The sequence below is a fragment of the Cherax quadricarinatus genome, chromosome 2 (assembly GCF_038502225.1).
Source record: "Cherax quadricarinatus isolate ZL_2023a chromosome 2, ASM3850222v1, whole genome shotgun sequence".
NCBI lineage: Eukaryota > Metazoa > Arthropoda > Malacostraca > Decapoda > Parastacidae > Cherax > Cherax quadricarinatus.
The window spans coordinates 59987187-60008129 of NC_091293.1; the positions used below are offsets into that span (position 1 = coordinate 59987187).

General features: G+C 40.7%; 1 protein-coding gene across 2 annotated transcripts in view; it reads right to left on the reverse strand.

The window, feature by feature from the left end:
• Positions 1-20943, reverse strand: part of KdelR (ER lumen protein-retaining receptor) — a 140198-nt gene that overhangs the window by 108551 nt on the left and 10704 nt on the right. For both annotated transcript variants that reach the window (XR_011392395.1, XM_070088539.1), the window contains exons 2-3: positions 11214-11314; positions 4129-4287 (exon numbers count right to left, since the gene is read on the reverse strand). Coding sequence is in view for 1 of the 2 variants with exons in the window: in XM_070088539.1 (XP_069944640.1) it covers positions 4129-4287; positions 11214-11314 (260 nt within the window). In the remaining variant the exon portion in view is untranslated. The remainder of the gene's footprint in view (positions 1-4128; positions 4288-11213; positions 11315-20943) is intronic.

Below are 20943 nucleotides of genomic sequence, written 5' to 3' on the forward strand. Positions count from 1 at the left end.
AGTGGTTGGTGTTTCTGTTTAATAAATATATGAAAGAGAGGAATGTACCTAGGGATTGGCAGAGACCATGCATAGTTCCTTTATATAAAGAGAAGGAGGACAAGAGAGATTGTAAAAATTATAGGGGGATAAGTTTACCGAGTTAAGAGTAGGTACCGATCATTGGGAAATTCCGGACTTGAGTACTGGAAATGGGAAGTACAATGCCTGTACCTTAAAGGAGGGGTTTAGGATAATGGCAGTTTGGAGGGGTATGTTATATATCTTCATATATGCTTCTAAACTGCTGTATCCGGGCACTTCTGCAAAGACAGTGATTATATGCGAGTGAGGTGAAAATGTTGAATGAAGATAAAAGTACCTTCTTTTTGGGGATTTTTTCTTTCTTTTTGGGTCACCCTGCCCCAGTAGTATACTGAGTATACCAGGTAAAGTGTATGGTAGGGTTATTATTGAAAGAATTAGAGGTAAGAAAGTGGGATTGCAGATGAACACAGAGGCTTTAGAATGGGTAGGGGATGTGTAGATCAAGTGTTTACATTGAAGCATATATGTGAACAGTATTTAGATAAAGCTAGGGAAGTTTTCATTGCATTTATGGATTTAGAAAAGGCATATAATAGTTTGGAGGAATATGTTGTGTATCTTTATATATGTATGCTTCTAGACTGTTGTATTCTGAGCACCTCTGCAAAAACAGTGATAATGTGCGAGTGTGGTGAAAGTGTTGAATGATGATGAAAGTATTTTCTTTTTGGGGATTTTCTTTCTTTTTTGGGTCACCCTGCCTCGGTGGGAGACGGCCGACTTGTTGAAAAAAAAAAAAAAAAATATAATAGAGTGGATAGGGGAGCAGTGTGGCAGATGTTGCAAGTGTATGAAATATGTGGTAAGTTATTAAATGCTGTAAAGAGTTTTTATGAGAATAGTGAGGCTCAGGCTAGTGTGTGTAGGAGAGAGGGGGATTACTTCCTGGTAAAAGTAGGTCTTACACAGGGATGTGTAATGTCACCATGGTTATTTCATATATTTATATAAAAGAAGTATATGTTAGGGTGTTGGGGAGAGGGGTGGAATTAAATTATGGGGAATCAAATACAAAATGGGAGTTGACCCAGTTACTTTTTGCTGATGATACTATGATTTAGGGAGATTCTAAAGAAAAGTTACAAAGGTTAGTGGACGAGTTTTGGAGGGTGTGTAAAGGTAGAAAGTTCAAAGTGAACATAGATAAGAGTAAGGTGATGAGGGAATCAAACTATTTAGATAAAGAAAAATTGAATATCATACTGGAGAGAGGGAGTATGGAAGAAGTGAATTTTTTCAAATATTTGGGTGTCGACGTGTCAGCAGATGGGTTTTTGAAATATGAGGTTAACCATAGAATTGATGAAGAAAAAAAGGCGAGTGGTGCATTGAGGTGTCTGTGGAGACAAAAAAAACATTATCAATGGAGGCAAAGAAGGGAATGTATGAAAGTATTGTGGTACCAACACTCTTATATGGGTGTGAAGCTTGGGTTGTAAATGCTGCAGTGAGGAGGCAGCTGGGGGCAGTGGAGATGTCATGTCTAAGGGTAATGCGAGTAAATATTATGCAGAGAATTCGAGTGTGGAAATTAGGAGGGGGTGTGGAGTTACTAAATGTACTAGTTGGAGGGCTGAAGAGGGGTTGAGATGGTTTGGTCATTTAGAAAGAATGGAACAAAGCAGAATGACTTGGAAAGCATATAAATCTGTAGGGGAAGGAAAGCGGGTAGGGGTCATCCTCGAAAAGGTTGGAGGGACGGGGTAAAGGAGGTTTTGTGGGCGAGGGGCTTGAACTTCCAGCAAGCATGCGTGAGCGGGTTAGATAGGAGTGAATGGAGACAAATGGTTTTTGGGACCTGACAAGCTGTTGGAGTATGAGCAGGGTAATATTTTGTGAAGGGACTTTAGTCCTGGGAATGGGAAGTACAATGCCTGCACTTTCAAGGAGGGGTTTGGGATATTGACAGATTGGAGGGACTTCTAAACTGTTGTATCTGAGTGCCTCTGCAAAGACCGTGATTATATACGAGTGATGGTGAAAGTGTTGAATAATGATGAAAATATTTTTCTTTCTTTTTTCTTTTTTTTTTTCTTTTTGGGTCACCCTCCCTCAGTGGGAATTGGCCGATGTGTTAAAAAATATTTAATACAACCTGCCTTCCCAGATTCCTATCAGCATTCACACATGTGAACTTCTCATCTCAGCTATGTCCAATCCCCAAAAAGCTTCATTACTCAAGCTGTTGATACCGTTTTGTTTACCTGCCCCCTTGAGCTAGAGATCACAACAGTTATGTTAGTGTGATATTCGTTTATTAAAAACCTGCATTTGTGGTCATAGTGTGACCTATGCTAACCTTCATAGTGTACAAATACACTTTGTTATACAGCTCTTATTAGGCCAGTATGGTACAGTGGTTAGCACACTGACATGCTGCTCTCAGGACTGGCTCACCATGGCATCAAATCCCACTTGTTCCATGAACTGTTCCCTCATATTAGCATGACTGTTATGCATACAGTTTTGTTACTTAGAACAAACACTGTGTTAATAATGTAAGCCTTAGACAAATTAGTTACATTAACCTCAATTTTTTTTTTTTTTTTTTTTTTTTTTTTTTTTTTTTTTTTTAACAAGTCGGCCGTCTCCCACCGAGGCAGGGTGACCCAAAAAGAAAAAAATCCCCAAAAAGAAAATACTTTCATCATCATTCAACACTTTCACCTAACTCACACAATCACTGTTCTTGCAGAGGTGCCCAGAATACATTATTTTATTTTAATCACAGGGAAGCACTAAACCCATAGGGTTATACAGCGCATGTGGGGGGGATGGAAGGTATTCAGGCTCAATTCAGCGAACTGGAGCACAGATCCAATTCCCTAGATCAAGAGCCCCTCACCAGCATCAAGGAACCTCCCTTGAGGGGCCCAGAATACAACAGTTTAGAAGTATATACATTTAAAAATACTCAATATATCCCTCCAAACTGCCAATATCCCAAACTCCTCCTTTAGAGTGCAGGAGGCACTGTACTTCCCATTTCCAGGACTCAAGTCCGGTTATATAAAATAACCGGTTTCACTGAATCACTAAATATTACCCTGCTCACACTCCAACAGTTTTCTTTTTAGTAATTATTACAGGAAAAGGGGTTACTAGCCCATTGTTCCCGGCATTTTAGTTGACTTTTACAACACGCATGGCTTAAGGAGGAAAGATTCTTATTCCACTTCCCCATGGATATAAAAGGAAAAGTAATAAGAACAAGAACTAAGATAAAATCAAAGAAAACTCAGATGAGTGTGTATAAATAAACGTGTACATGTATGTTTAGTGTGACCTAAGTGTAAGTAGAAGTAGCAAGATGTACCTGTAATCTTGCATATTTATGAGACAGACAAAAGACACCAGCAATCCTACCATCATGTAAAACAATTACAGGCTTTTGTTTTACACTCACTTGGCAGGACAGTAGTACCTCCCTGGGTGGTTGCTGTCTACCAACCTACTACCATAGTAATTACATAATCCACCTTGAGCTAAATTATATATCACACATGAAAATAAAGATTTTGCCTCAACCAAGTACACACATTATACTTGCACGAACTCCTAATATAAAATATGTATTCGAGTTTACAAGAATAGAATACCGGTCAACAACTCCTAACCTGCAAATCCCCTTTCCATTCTGATGAAAAACTATATGGGGCACAATCTGTTGACCATCTGGGCATGAGGAGTTATCACTGCACCACCACCATTAAGCATTTATTAATAGAGCAAGTACTGTATAAATAAATAAAAAAAATAAAATAAATAAAATATAAATATAAATAAAGTATAAATAAATAAAAAGTATTTTAAGGATTGCTCTATTACCCCAACAATTTAGGGTCATTTGAACAAAATGTTATCCTGGACCTGTATTATCATTTGGATTATTATAAGAAGTTTTTTGGGACAATAGTGAGACTGGTTACAATCCTGGAATTAAGTACAAATTTGGTTAGGGTATTTTTAATGCCAAAAGATCAGCAGTAACATGCTTGCCTCACTTCTGATGTAGGTGATACCTGTCAGACTATATCTTACCTCTAAAGGGGAGTAATCATGGTTGATGAGCAGAGAGAGTATGACTGTTGGTATGAGCAGGAACTCCACACGGAAGGTATCATGGTTGTGATCATAAGTAGCCTTGAAGCGGATGTATATCAGGTACAGAGTAGCATATGAAGCTGCAAGGAAGATCACCTGTAAAATAATTAAAGTTTTAAATGCACATACTTATACCTACTTTAACAAAGATATCATTAAATTTACTTCCTATCAATAAAAAGACATTACCAATATATACATAGTACAGTGGACCCTTGGTTTTCATCGATCTTGGTTATCGCCGATTTTGGTTTTGGACAACTTTTTTTTGTCAATTTTTGGCTTTAGTTTTTGTTGATTACCTCCGTTTTTATCGATCGTACGGAACCTGTCCAGTCCTCAGTCACAAGGGAAATTTTCCTGGAATGCTTTAATGAAGTGTTTGGCCCCCAGTGTGAAAAAATACATCCTGGATAAGAAATTGACACTCCAGTGCCTCCTGTTAATGGACAATGCTCCTGCTCATCCTCCAGACTTGGAAGACCAATTGTCTAAGGAATTCAGTTTTGTAACAGTGAAGTTTTTGCCTCCTAACACCACTCCTCTCCTCCAGCACATGGACCAGCAGATCATTGCAAACTTCAAAAAACTGTACATCAAAGCAACGTTTCAAAGGTGCTTTGACATAACCCCGGATTCTGAATTGACAGCAAGAGATTTCTGGAAGAATCACTTCAGTATCTTCAACTGCATAGGCCTTATAGATAAGGCTTGGCAGGGAGTGACTTCCAGGACAATGAGCTCTGCTTGGAGAAAACTGTGGCCAGATTGTGTCCAAAAGAAGAATTTTGAGGGGTTTGAGGCTGACCCTGTCGACCCTACACCTGTTGTGCAATCAATTGTGGCATTGGGGAATTCCATGGGGTTGGATGTGAGTTTGGAGTATGTGGAAGAGTTGGTGGAGGACCACAATGAAGAGCTAACCAGTGATGAGCTGCAAAGCTTCATATGCAACAGCAACAGACCACAGCTGAGGAAACTGCTTCAGAGGAAGAGGAAGAGAGATGGAAGAAGGTGCCTTCTTCATAGATTAAGGAGATTTGTGCAATGTGGACTAAAGTGGATTCATTTGTGGAGGAATATCACCCTGAGAAAGTTGTTGCAATCCGTGCTGGTGACTTTAACAATGACAATGCCATGTCCCATTTTAGGCAAATCTTAGAGATGCTAGAAACTGACCTTTCTGGACAGATATTCTGTGCGACAGGGGTCCAGTGACTCGAGCTGGTCCTAGTGACAGTAAAAAACAAAGGAGGGAAGTGACCCCAGATAAGGACTTGGTACCTAGAGTCCTTATGGAGGGGAATTCCCCTTCCAAACAATAACCTATCTTCCCTCTCCCTTCCTCCCTGCCTTCCTTCCATCAACAACAGCCTTCAATAAAGGCAAGTGTCATGTTTAACATTCATTCTTTTCTGCATGTAAATGTATATTTAAGGTAAAAATTTTTTTGTTGATACTTCTGGGTGTCTGGAACGGATTAATCCCATTTACATTATTTCTTATAAGGAAAACTTTCGGTTTTGGCCGATGGCTCTGGAACAGATTAAACACGAAAACAAAGGGTCCACTGTACCTCTGTTCTAAATAACAGCAGATATATATAGCTAGGTTAATTTATATAAATTTTAGTTTTGCAAATGATCATTAAAATTTTACAAATATTTTTAACTGTTCACTTTTAATACAATGCTAAAGCCTGTTAAAATATTTACCACATTCAATTTTTAAGTTTGCTTAACCCTTTGACTGTCGCAGGTCCCTTTCTGAAACTGTCATTCTATGTCAATAAACTTTTGGAAAAAAAAAAATATTTTTTCTTATGCAATGATAGAATCTTTTCCCGATGGTAATGACACCAAAAGTACGAAATTTGGTTGAAAACTCATGGAATTACGCTCCCGAGAAGTTAGCTGTCTCGGCGACATATGCATTGGCAATTTTGCCGAATTTGAGCCCCGTTTTTGACCAATTCCGTTGTTCCAGTTGACCAAACTCATAGCTATTTCTTTAGAACTCCATTTTTTCTATCAGTTGAGTACAAGAAACAGCCTATTTACCTATTTAAACTACCCAATAAAGTGGTCAGAAATTGGCAATTTGGCCAATTTCATGCAAATTAAAAAAGATGCCATTTCAAAATAGGGTCCAGAATAAACAATGTAGACATTCTTGGCACTAAAATAACATATCCTCTGTTCATTAGTCACATCTCTAGGCCCCTCTTATATTACTATTGCTTTCTATTTTGATTTTTTATTCATAGAAAAAATTACAAAATTTACTGTTATGCAGACTACTGCATTATTGTAAAAATGGTGTTAATAATATCAGTGCACTAATGAAAGAATATCAGACTCCCCAGTTGACGTGTATTTGACATGTGCTGTGATTTGCTTTCTCTTGAACACTGGTAAAAATCGAACATTTCCGCTACTTTGAGCTCAATTTCAAGGTAGTTTTCATCGTGAAACTAATCAAAATCATCTCTACTTCTGTAATATGCTTTCCATTTTATCACCTGAGACCATGAAAACGAGAATACAACAAATACTATACAAAAATACACCTCAAAGTCCGCATTTTAATCCAAAAAAACGGTCAGTTTTTTTCTCATTACGCACTGCGTGCTGCAGAATTTTTATGTGGTGCACACTGACGACCACAGACCCATTCTCTTACATAAGGGCCTACCAGCTTTCTCCCGCTTGATTTGAAGCTGCTAGAATTTATGCATATAAATACATCAGAAACGGAAGAGCATAAGACGTATATATACGACCGAAACAGTCAAAGGGTTCATAAAATTTTATTCACACAATTTACATAATCGCTTCACAGAATCTCAAGAAGCATTATATTTACATTCTCATTATTAGCAATTAATGCTAAAAAAAAAATATACCATATACATTAGGGCCCCACTCATACAGCAGGTTAGGTTCCAGGCCACCACCGTAAAAGTAGAAATCGCCAAGTGGAATGCCCTTTTTTCTACTTATAAATGCACATAAATACTTCTTTTTTTTTTTTTAACAAGTCGGCCATCTCCCACCGAGGCAGGGTGACCCAAAAAGAAAGAAAAAATCCCCAAAAAGAAAATACTTTCATCATCATTCAACACTTTCACCTAACTCACACAATCACTGTTTTTGCAGAGGTGCTCACAACACAACAGTTTAGAAGCATATACGTATAAAGATACACAACAGTGTGACTTATAAGTGCTACACTCTTAATGCTTCACTTAACTGCTGCACTCTTAATGCTACACTTTGCCACTGCTACCTCATGTTGTCTGCCACTGCTGCCTCATGTCTGCCACTGCTGCCTCATGTCGTCTGCCACTGCTGCCTCATGTCGTCAGCCACTGCTGCCTCATGTCGTCAGCCACTGCTGCCTCATGTCGTCTGCCACTGCTGCCTCATGTCGTCTGCCACTGCTGCCTCATGTCGTCTGCCACTGCTGCCTCATGTCGTCTGCCACTGCTGCCTCATGTCGTCTGCCACTGCTGCCTCATGTCGTCTGCCACTGCTGCCTCATGTTGTCTGCCACTGCTGCTTCATGTTGTCTGCCACTGCTGCTTCATGTTGTCTGCCACTGCTGCTTCATGTTGTCTGCCACTGCTGCTTCATGTTGTCTGCCACTGCTGCTTCATGTTGTCTGCCACTGCTGCTTCATGTTGTCTGCCACTGCTGCTTCATGTTGTCTGCCACTGCTGCTTCATGTTGTCTGCCACTGCTGCTTCATGTTGTCTGCCACTGCTGCTTCATGTTGTCTGCCACTGCTGCTTCATGTTGTCTGCCACTGCTGCTTCATGTTGTCTGCCACTGCTGCTTCATGTTGTCTGCCACTGCTGCTTCATGTTGTCTGCCACTGCTGCTTCATGTTGTCTGCCACTGCTGCTTCATGATGTCTGCCACTGCTGCTTCATGTTGTCTGCCACTGCTGCTTCATGTTGTCTGCCACTGCTGCTTCATGTTGTCTGCCACTGCTGTTTCATGATGTCTGCCACTGCTGCTTCATGTTGTCTGCCACTGCTGCTCATGTTGTCTGCCACTGCTGCTTCATGTTGTCTGCCACTGCTGCTTCATGTTGTCTGCCACTGCTGCTTCATTTTGTCTACCACTGCTGCTTCATGATGTCTACCACTGATGTCGCCAAAGAATCAAACATTTCTGCTAGTCTGAGCTCAATTTCAAGGTACTTTTCATTGTGACACCAATTAAAATCATATTTATTTTTGTAGTATATCTTCCATTCTATCACTCGAGACCAAACAAAACGAGAATACAACCATAAAAACCATACGAAAATATACCACTGGGGGAGGCTAATGGGTGAGAAGTGAACTCGGTTATTTATGGTCCAATTTCTTTCATTTTTGGTGTACGTTAAGAAGCATCTTTTCATCATACATTGCCCAAGTTTCGATAAGATAGTCCGACAAACAACTGAGATCCAATTCCCTAGATCAAGAGCAAGAGCCCTCTCACCAGTGTCAATTAACCTCCCTTGAGGCCCACTCACATCTGGAAATTTTGCTCGCGTCTGGAAGCAAAAAAAAACGACCGAGCAGCTGCTCGTATCTGGAAAAACTCACACGTGGATGCACTCGTAAGTAGAGGTTCCACTGTACGTATATGTAAACACACATTGTAATCTTTGCAAAGAAATAAATATTTTATTTATTTATTTATTTAACCCTTTCAGGGTCCGTCCCGTAGATCTACGGCTTTACGGTGAGTGTCCAAACCGTAGATCTACGCCATGAGCTCAGCTCACTCTGATAAACTGTGAGTGGTACATTTGGGCCTAGATATGAGAGAATACATCTATGTGGTATGTGTGCACCACATAAAACAGATCCTGCAGCACACTGTGCATAATGAGAGAAAAAAACTGAAATCATGATTTTTCGATTAAAACAGCAACTTTGCAGTGTTTTTTCGTATGTTTTTTATAGTTGTATTTGCGATTTCTTGGTCTCATTTGATAGAATGGAAGACATATTACAGAAATAGAGATGATTTTGATTGGTTTTAGCGCTGGAAATGGCTTGAAACTGAGCTCAAAGTAGCGGAAATGTTAAATTTTTGCCGATATTCAAGAGTAAACAAACGACCTCACACATCTAATACACGTCAGCTGGTGGGTCTAATATACATTCACAAATATGGTGATGATATTTATACAATTATTACAGTATTGCATAACAGTAAATCTTCTATTTTTTGGTGTGAATAAAAATTCATTATGTGAATAAAAAATCAAAATGGAATTTATTTGTAAAGCCTCAAAACATAACTAATGAACAGAGGAAATGTTAGTTTAGTGCCAGGAATGCCTACATTGTTTATTCTGGACCCTATTTTGAAATTGGAATATTTTGAACTTTGTGTTAATTGGCCAAATTAACAATTTCCGATCACTTTATTTTGTAGTTGACACAGTTGACTTGGCGATTTCTTGTGCTCAATCGATAGAATAGAAGTAATACTAGTGAAATAGCTAAGAATTTGGTTGATTGGAATAATGTAATTGGCCTAAAATGGGAGTCAAAGTCGGCAAAATCGCTGATTCGTAAATATCGCTGACACATCAAAATTCGCGAGAGCATAATTTCGTCAATTTTCCACCAAATTTCGTACTTTTTGTTTTATTACCTTCACAAAAAGATTCTCTACGATTTCATAAGAAAAAATAACAAATTTTTTTTTGGAAAATTCTTGGACACTGGTGCGTGACTCCAGATTTGGGCCTTGGACCCTGAAAGGGTTAAGGACTCTCCCCTGAGGGGTAAGGACACATCCTGAAATTTCGTTTGTATCCAGAAGCAAAAAATCGACAATGACAGTTCACATCCTGAAAAGTTTGCATGGTGGGGCGTTCGTAAGCCAAGATTCCACTGTAATTTTCTACAGTTAACCCCAGTAATATTATAGTGTACACATTATCTCTGATGTTGGACTAGAGAAAATATTATTCTTGCCATCACTCCAAGTCGCCTGACTATCACATCTCATATTTATGTTAATTTATTCTACTGTAGGGTGTAGGGTGGGGGGAGCTGTATAAAGTTTTTTTGGTCATAATTTGAAATGTCTATATTAGCAGAATGCCGTAAAATGAAACGCCGTGCAGCGGGGCCCTACTGTATATACACATGCATGTATACACTAAACCTAGTCTAGTAATGGGATCTGCTGAAGACAAAACCTTCACCAACAATGAGGAAATCAGCAAAACAGACTTCAATAAACAATTAGCAAACCAAAATGAACTTAATATATTTAAATTACTATGTAACTGAATACATATCTGAATTGTGATGGTTGTGCTCATCTCTATTGGCAGCTACTGTGTATTATTAGATTCACAGTGGGTGAGCTAAACCCATAGGGACCACACAGTGTCTGGGGAAAGAAGACATTTAGGTTCGACCCAAGGAAGGGAAGCATAGGTCCAATTCCTTAGTTCAAGAGCCCTTCACTGGCATCAAGAAACCTCCTGTGAGAGGTAACAGCTATACATGACAATGATCAATGTTTCTTCCTTTGGGCCACCCTTGGTGAAAAATCAAGCAAGGTATCTGTAATCCCCTCAAAATTCTGCCCCTTATCCTTTGTCCTATCTGCTTCTCTTCACTTCCTTTCCAGTACTTGTTCCTCCCTCAGCTGTGCTCTTTTGGGATGTTGAATAAGACAATGTAAGCACAGTTGCATGTTTTGAAATGTGGGCATTCAGACATTTGTAAAAATGAATTTATACTTTAAACAGTACTGCCATGGAAATTTCTATTACTGTATTACTTGCCATCCTTTTTCCAACCACACATTTCTAATTTAAATTTATGCATAAAATTACATTTCATTAATATGCATTGCCATTAAAGAAAATTTAAATAACCTGTATCACATTTCAGAACAATGACCATATTTCAAGAACTACAATACTATTAACTATAAATGACCAAATTATTACACAGTATGGAAATAAAATACAATATTTGTTTATCATACCTTCATGGATGAATTGTACAGTGAAATATAGTTGGTGAAGAGATCTAGGTATCTTGTGGTGTATGTAAGAGCAAACATCATCTGAGACTTTCCTGAGATACCTGAAAACCAATGACAAATTACATACTCTGCTTACAAAACAAAAAATTAAATTATCAGCACTGTGACAATGCAGTCAGTAAGTATGTATACAGTTTTGAGATTTGAAAAGTGCTCTGGCTAAGTAGATCACTCAGGGATTTTGGCTATAAAAATTAAAAGCATAGAACAAAAGAAAAATTACCAAATATGTGTACAAGCTTTTAACATGATAATACACAATACAAATAAATACCATTACATCCCCACAGGCACCCCAGTATAATAATTATAAAAATCAAGACAAAAGTGCAGAGGCCCAAGTCATGTACAGTTAAAATGTTTTTCAGTCAACTGCATGCCACAAGCTATACAAAAGAGAAGGATCACTTGCAAACTAGTAATTACAATCTACAAGTACATGATAAAAGTGTTATAGACCTAGGTGACATCACTGACATACTATTTTCAAAGCCCCTGGTTCTGCAGAGCATTTAGTGTAACTCAGGTCAATCTTGTTCCCCAGGATGTGACCCACAACAGTCTTCTAACACCCAAGTACCTACTTACTGGATGATATTTGAGTAACCATTCCTCACTTGACAATTCGGCAACAATTTCAGCTGAAGTCAGAAGGCCAAACACTTTCATTCTGCTGAAGTCAGTATAACTTGCTTATAGTCTGTAGGGCCCACCAGGCCTCCCACTCCCTAAGGACACATCTATGTAGCTACATGAACCATTAAGTTAGTGTGATGCAGTAGTTACTGATAAGACTTGTTTGGATTTTTAACACTGAGGGGTAGCCACCCAGGATAACCCAAGAAAATCAGCACATCAAGAACTGTGCCTTATTTCCACTGGATTCCTTCAAAACTTGTCCCTCATAATCAAGCCCACACCAGTTGACTAACACCCAGGTACCTACTTACAGCTAGGTGAACACGGGCAGAATGTGTAGGGAAACATGTCCAACATTTCCACCCATGCTAGGGACTGAGCCACGTTGCCAACCAAGCTTATTACAGCAGCATATTGTGACATAGCATCCTCAGAACATTTGAAGACAATTTTCAAACAAATGGTTGAATAATCACAGAGGAAAAATGTATTCACAGAGGAATAAAATGTTTTAATCCAACATTCACTGAGGAATAGTGCGTTTTAAACCAGTCATCCCTCTTTTCAGCTGGAAAATTAGAATTAGAGATTTTCCCTAGATAGCTTACTGGTAGAAACAATACCAGGTTTGAATCTGAATTTCACTATCCAGAATACAGTGGAACCTCTACTTATAAGTCTAATCCGTTCTGTGACCTTGCTCGCATCTGGATTTGCTCATCTGCAGAGTCAATTTTCCTCATTTAAATTGAGATGGAATTAATCCATTCCCGTGGAATTCCAGGCACTACAAAACGCTTCAATAATTTCCCTAATATCAACTCTATGGCTTATTTATCTATCGCAATTCATCTAATGTGCAGTAATAAACAACAAAAATAACAGAAACCTGATATATACTCTAGAATGAATAAAATATGTCTGTGTGACACGTGGAGGCGGCCACAACCGCTCCCGCATTGTTGTGGTAATCACTGACATCTAGTGACGGCCTTTCGAAGCCGTCTATTATTACAATATAAATAACGTAATTTTTATTCACAGAAAAAATAGAAGATTTACTGTTATGCAGACTACTGCATTATTGTAATAATTGTATAAATAATGTCAACCCATTCATGACTGCATACTGGAATGGACAATGAGGTCATCCGTTTACTCTTGAACATCACCAAAGAATCTAACATTTCTGCTACTTTGAGCTCAATTTCAAGGTACTTTTCATCATGAAACCAATCAAAATCATCTATTTCTGTAAAATAAAAACATACGAAAATACCGCTAAGGGGCGGCTAATGGCTGAAAAGTGAACTTGATTATTTATGATCTGATTTCTTTCATTTTTGGTGTACGTTAATAAGCACCTTTCCACCATACATTGCCCAAGTTTCAATAAGATAAACCAACAAGCAAATGAGATCCAATTCCCTGTCACCCGGTGTGACCAGCGCGTTTGACAGCTGATATTAGTCAGCCCTGAGTGTATGAGCCCCTTGTGCAGAAAGCTCTTATGCTCGTCGCTCATAGATGTTCTGCAGAATCATACCTGCTACGATTCCCATCAAGATTTGTTTCACTTCGCCTCCAGACCTTCAGAGTGCAGTTATATGTAGAGAAACAAGTCTGGGGACACTTAGACTAACCTCTGCTCTAACTCCAAATGCCGAGAGAATGACACTCATCAAGCCGCAGTTAGCCCTGTCGGCAGGCGGTGTGTCAGCCTCGTGTCACAAGCTTCAATGAGCTCCTGCACAATGATGTCACTTTGACTGCTAGCTCGCTCACTGCAGTCTGGTGTATGATGCTACAATTCCCAGATGTTTCGTCCAGTCGCCTCTGCCACGACTCGCTCCATGACTTACTCCACGCTCGCCAGCAGTGACAGCCCAGTGACAGTACCAGTCGAGAAGTGTCCTCCTGAGTCGCTTGCCAGAAGTCCTGCCCAGTTGCCGAGTATTGACGACACCTCACTCGAAGGCACCAGCAGGTTGTGCCCCAGGTTGAGTGAAACCTGCAGTGACTCCTCCGATGACTGCTTCACCATTCTAGAGGAGACTGTACCCTGTTACGTCACAGCTCAGCCACAGCGATGTCTCTTGTGTTGTAGTATCTGTCCAGATGCAGGAAGGCGTGCAGTGATGCCCATCAACGCTCACTGCCTTTGACCATGACGTTCAGCACACCCCACGTTTTTTTCTTCCCTCCCTATAGGAATTTTTTTTCCATGTCCATATGTATATACGTGTTTTTTATTTTGTGTTCTGTGCCCTGTTCCTACGAGAGAGAGACCAAGTTTTTTTTACCACCAGTATTGTTGAGGTAGGTGGCCGAGCAAATGTAGACAGCCTGTACTGTCTGCACAGACAGCCTATGCTGTCTGCCAGCTTAGTTCATATTTCACAGCACTCAGGTGCTGCCCTCTAGGCCTGCCCAGGTCAGTGGGACGCTGGTCCCACTCGCACGCACTTGCTCAGCGGCCTAGAAGCAGACAACAAGTCTACTCGCTTTCTTCCTCGTGGGCATGGCCCTCCTGGGCCATGGGCACAAACACACAAGCCTGTGTACCCGACTTTGCAAATAAAGTAAGAAGTCTCCGAAGACATATCACTTACTCCCCGCTACCAGAAACACCAAATAATCTCGTTCATGCGAGAGGCGAGTTTTATTTGGAGGAAGTCAGGTTTGGGAGGTATGATATCCAGCCAAGTCAGCCCATCCCACCCCAGTCACACGCAATATGCTACGACATTTAATTAAAGTGCCCCAGAGCGATAAAATACATACTATAAAGTACATTCATTAATTACCTTAATATATTTGTAGTCTTAATGTAGGGCGAGAGGTGAGTTTTATTTGTAGGAAGTCAGGTGGTAGCCAGCCAAGGCAGTGTTCCCTGCCCCTCCCCACCCACACGTAATGTAAACAAACCAGGTGAACATGTCTGGTTTTCATCACTTTACATTGTGTACAAATTGTCTCCACGTTGATACAGTAGAATAAATAGAGAGAAACACTCCCATTCTCCTGTAACACCATTTTTAGAAGAAATGACGCATACAAAAGGAATAATTTTGAAGTTACCCCCAGTAATATTATTACCTGGAGTTTACCTGGAGAGAGTTCGGGGGGTCAACGCCCCCGCGGCCCGGTCTGTGACCAGGCCTCCTGGTGGATCAGAGCCTGATCAACCAGGCTGTTGCTCCTGGCTGCACGCAAACCAACGTACGAGCCACAGCCCGGCTGGTCAGGAACCGACTTTAGGTGCTTGTCCAGTGCCAGCTTGAAGACTGCCAGGGGTCTGTTGGTAATCCCCCTTATGTATTCTGGGAGGCAGTTGAACAGTCTCGGGCCCCTGACACTTAGTGTATGGTCTCTTAACGTGCTAGTGACACCCCTGCTTTTCATTGGGGGGATGTTGCATCGTCTGCCAAGTCTCTTGCTTTCGTAGTGAGTGATTTTCGTGTGCAAGTTCGGTACTAGTCCCTCTAGGATTTTCCAGGTGTATATAACCATGTATCTCTCCCGCCTGCATTCCAGGGAATACAGGTTCAGGAACCTCAAGCGCTCCCAGTAATTGAGGTGTTTTATCTCCGTTATGCGCGCCGTGAAGGTTCTCTGTACATTTTCTAGATCAGCAATTTCACCTGCCTTGAAAGGTGCTGTTAGTGTGCAGCAATATTCCAGCCTAGATAGAACAAGTGACCTGAAGAGTGTCATCATGGGCTTGGCCTCCCTAGTTTTGAAGGTTCTCATTATCCATCCTGTCATTTTTCTAGCAGATGCGATTGATACAATGTTATGGTCCTTGAAGGCGAGATCCTCTGACATGATCACTCCCAGGTCTTTGACATTGGTGTTTCGCTCTATTTTGTGGCCAGAATTTGTTTTGTACTCTGATGAAGATTTAATTTCCTCGTGTTTACCATATCTGAGTAATTGAAATTTCTCATCATTGAACTTCATGTTGTTTTCTGCAGCCCACTGAAAGATTCGGTTGATGTCCGCCTGGAGCCTTGCAGTGTCTGCAATGGAAGACACTGTCATGCAGATTCGGGTGTCATCTGCAAAGGAAGACACGGTGCTGTGGCTGACATCCTTGTCTATGTCGGATATGAGGATGAGGAACAAGATGGGAGCGAGTACTGTGCCTTGTGGAACAGAGCTTTTCACCGTAGCTGCCTTGGACTTTACTCTGTTGACGACTACTCTCTGTGTTCCGTTAGTGAGGTAATTATAGATCCATCGACCGACTTTTCCTGTTATCCCTTTAGCACGCATTTTGTGCGCTATTACGCCATGGTCACACTTGTCGAAGGCTTTTGCAAAGTCTGTATATATTACATCAGCATTCTTTTTATCTTCTAGTGCATTTAGGACATTGTCATAGTGATCCAATAGTTGAGACAGACAGGAGCGACCTGTTCTAAACCCATGTTGCCCTGGGTTGTGTAACTGATGGGTTTCTAGATGGGTGGTGATCTTGCTTCTTAGGACCCTTTCATAGTGACATTTTCCTCTGATGTTGGACTAAAAGTCTCCTGGCTACCACATCTCATATTTATGCTAATTTATTCTACTGTGGGGTGTATTTATCATGTTTACATGTTATGCAGCATGTTTATTACATAATTTTCAAAAAAATATCATAGATGGATTAATGGAAATGTCTATACTAACCCTTAAACTGTCCAAACGTAGATATACGTTGACATGCAGCAGGCTCCGAACGTAGATCTACCTTTTTTTTACAGTCTTTCACATGGGGAAAATCAAGGTCGGAGCGCTACGCACCTGAACGTAGATTTGTTTGGACAGTTTAAGGGTTAACAAAATATATGACACTTAATGCGCCCAAGAGATTACGTATTATGTCAAGAGTAGAGAGAGACAGTGATTTTAATGTGTACCTGCATGCCAGCACAGTGCGTAAGTGTATTTAGGCGCAGGTACACAAGTATAATTATCAGAGAACATATAAAAGCAAATAATAACTTTAAAACAATTGAAGTTTTGGAAAGCTTCCAGACATAATAGAGATATGTGCTCTCGGAGAATGTAAACATACTGGGTGGGGCAAGCTGCATTTGAAAGATCACTCGCCATATAGCAAGTTCTGGTCATAATTTGAGATCTCCGTATCAGCAGAACGCAGTAAAGTGGGGCACTACTGTATTTATGACAATGTATAATTATGTCAGTGTAGCAGAAAATGTGTTAGCATTAGACTTAACTGAGTTTTTTTTTGGAGTGGCCAGGGTGTATTGTCAATGGTTGGCTAGTGGCTAGTGGTATACTGTCAACACAAACATTTTCAACCAATAATGGCCTTACATAATGCTTCAGTCATGATACTGTATAGATCCTCCTTGGTCTATAACTCGGTTCCGTTCCAACCAACCAGTCAGATCTCAAAATGGACAGACGGTGGAATTGTTAGCACGAGGCCTGGTCACAGACCTGGCCACAGGGGCGTTGACCCCCGGAACTCTCTCCAGGTAAACTCCAGATGGCATGTATTAATCGTATACCTGTACAGCATTGGGTTAAAACCCAGTAAATTTATGTCATTTTTTTTTTTTTTTTTTTTTATCAACCAGCACTACTGACCACTACCCAACCTTCCTCTTAACAAGCATTAGTAAGCCACCACTCGAATACAACAAAGTTTCATTTAGACTCCATGACGAGGCCTCTAAGGAATTTCACAGCAGACCTAGAGACTTGACTGGCCTACAGAATTCTCCAATGCCAATAGTATTGACGATTGGACAGACATTTTTCTTAACAAAATACTTAGACTATACAACAAACATTGTCCAATAAAAACGAAACAGATCACGAATGAACGGCTCGGTTGCCCATGGCTAACCAGCAGCATTCTCAAATCCATTGATAAGAAACACCAATATGAAAAGCAATATAGACAGGGCTTAATACACAAAGAATTCTTAAACAATATTCATCAGTTCTCACCAAATTAATAAAGAAAGCCAAACAACTGTACTACTCCAGCAGATTCACTGACACAAGAGGAGATATAAAAAAGACCTGGAAAACACTTTCCCAGATTCTGGGGACCCACAAACTTAAAAAAAACCAAGAATATTGTCCTAACTATACCTAATGAAACACCACTGCATCCCACTGATACAGCTAACAAGATAAACGACTTCTTCTCAAACATAGGATCTGATCTCGCTAGTAAAATCCCACGTACCAATGCCCGTGCCGGGGACTACCTAGAAGGAATTTGGAAAATTCCCATCTATCTTGTACCAACTGAGCCCACGGAAGTCACCGCAATTATAAAGTCACTCAGAAATAACTCGGGGAATCTGTCTCACGTCCCACCATTATTGTACAAGCAAGCGGCCCATGTCCTTTTGCATGCTATTACATTACTTTTTAACAAGTCACTAGAAACTAGCACTTTCCCAACACTACTCAAGACAGCAAGGGTTACACCAATACATAAAGGTGGTGACCCTACAGACGTAAACAACTACAGTGGACCCCCGGTTAACGATTTTAATCCGTGCAAGAGGGGTAATTGTTATGCGAAATAATCGTTATGTGAATGAATTTTCCCCATAAGAAATAATGGAAATAAAATTAATCCGTGCAAGACACCCAAAAGTATGAAAAAAAAATTTTTACCACATGAAATATACATTTTCCCACACACAAAGAGAAGGATACATGCACAATAGTAGAGTAGTACATGCACAGTATATATTGTGCATGTACTAGTCTACTAAATGAAGAATAAATGACACTTACCTTTATTGAAGATGCAGCAATGACTGATGAGACACTGTGTCCTGGGAGTGCCTTTTCCTCCTGAGTACTGTAGGTCCTGTTTGGCATTTTCTTCCAGAACAGGCCTTATCACACTGTGTATGCCACTACGATTCTTAAATCTCTCAAACCAACCTTTGCTGGCTTTAAATTCACCAATATGAGCACTAGTTCCAGGCATTTTTCCCTGTTCACCTGGGTGTTAGTCGACTTGTGTGGGTTGCATCCTGGGAGATAAGATTAAGGACCCCAATGGAAATAAGTTAGACAGTCTTCGATGACACTGACTTTTTTGGGTTATCCTGGGTGGCAAATCCTCTGGGGTTAATTGTTTCTTGGTATTCTCAATAAGCCACACCAACAACGGTGCTACAAGGGTTGGCACTAGAAGCTTTCTTGGGGCCCATGGTCACTTATTTTCCAGAAACAGCACCGAAAACACTGTAATAATACGAAATATTCCGAGTGTATGCTTGGATGTTACCGCGGAGGCTGGCTGGTAAACAATGGGACGGCCGGCACATGTGAGGCTGGCTGAGGGCACATTGGACGCGTCTCGGACGAAAATCGGTAAGCGGGTTTTTAAGCGGTATGTGAGGCAAAATTTTTGCAATTAAAGTAAGCGGTATGCGAAATAATCGCTATGTGATGCCATCGTTATGCGGGGGTCCACTGTACTATAGGCCAATATCAAACTTATCATTGCTATCCAAAATCTATAAGAAACTCGTGCACAGGAGACTACAGTGGACCCTTAACCAGCGATGGCATTGATTAACGATAAATCTGACTAGCGATACATTTAAACGCAAAAATTTTGCCTCGACTAGCTCTTAAAAACCCGACCAGCGCTATTCGTTCCGTACCATACGCGTCCACTTTGGCCTGAGCGCGCCTCGCTTGTCCCTTGGGTGCCAGTGTTTACAAGCCAGCCGGCCACCGCGGTCACTCCAAACATACAACAACTGGAACATTTCATATTATCACAGCCTTTGTAGTGATTGCACCTGCAAAATAAGTCACCATGGGCCCCAAGAAAGCTTCTAGTGCCAACCCTACAGCAAAAAGGGTGAGAATTACTATGGAGATGAAGAAAGAGATCATTGCTAAGTATGAAAGTGGAGTGCGTGTCTCTGAGCTGGTCAGGTTGTATAATAAACCCCAATCAACCATCGCTACTATTGTGGGTAAGAAAACGGCAATCAAGGAAGCTGTTCTTGCCGAAGGTGCAGCTGCTGCTGCACCAAAGTCCGCTAGCAGCTGCACCACAGTCAGCTGTTGTTGTTGCTGCACCACCATCAGCTGTATTACTCGAAGATGTGGAGAGAGTGTTTTGTTGGTGTGGCTTAACGTGAAACAATTACCGAGAAACGATTAACCCCGGAGGGTTAGCCACCCAGGATAACCCAAGAAAGTCAGTGCATCATCGAGGACTGTCTAACTTATTTCCATTGGGGGTCCTTAATCTTATCCCCCAGGATGCGACCCACAACAGTTGACTGACACCCAGGTGAACAGGAAAAAATGCCTGGAACTAGTGCTCATATTGGTGAGGTTAGTGGGGAGGATGTGGAAGAGTTGGTGGAGGAGGACAATGAAGAACAAACCACTGATGAGCTGCTAGATCATCTTCAACAGTAAGTGGCCACACCTGAGGAAACTGCTTCGGAGGAGGAGGAGAGAGAAATTGAAGAAGTTGCCTACTTCAAAGATTAAGGAAATGTGTGCAAAGTGGCTTGAAGTGCAAACTTTTTTGATGAAAATCACCCTCACACAGCTATTGCAAGCCGTGCAGGTGACTATTACACTGACAATGTTGTGAAACACTTAAGGATAAAGGAATGAGAGGTACAGGCCTCTATGGACAGATATGTTGTGCGACAGAAGTCCAGTGACTCTGAAGCTGGTCCTAGTGGCATTAAAAGAACAAGGGAAGTAACCCCAGAAAAAGACTTGCTACCTCAAGTGCTAATGGAAGGGGATTCCCCTTCTAAATGCTAACAAAATCAACGGTCTCCCCTCCTCCCATCCCATCAATCATCACCAGATCTTCAATAAAGGTAAGTGTCATGTAACTGTGCATGTCTTCTTCAGTTTGTGTGTATTAAAATTAATATTTCATGTGGTAAAATTTTTTTCAATACTTTGGGGTGTCTTGCACGGATTAATTTGATTTCCATTATTTCTTATGGGGAAAATTAACTTGACTAACGATTATTTTGATTAACGATGA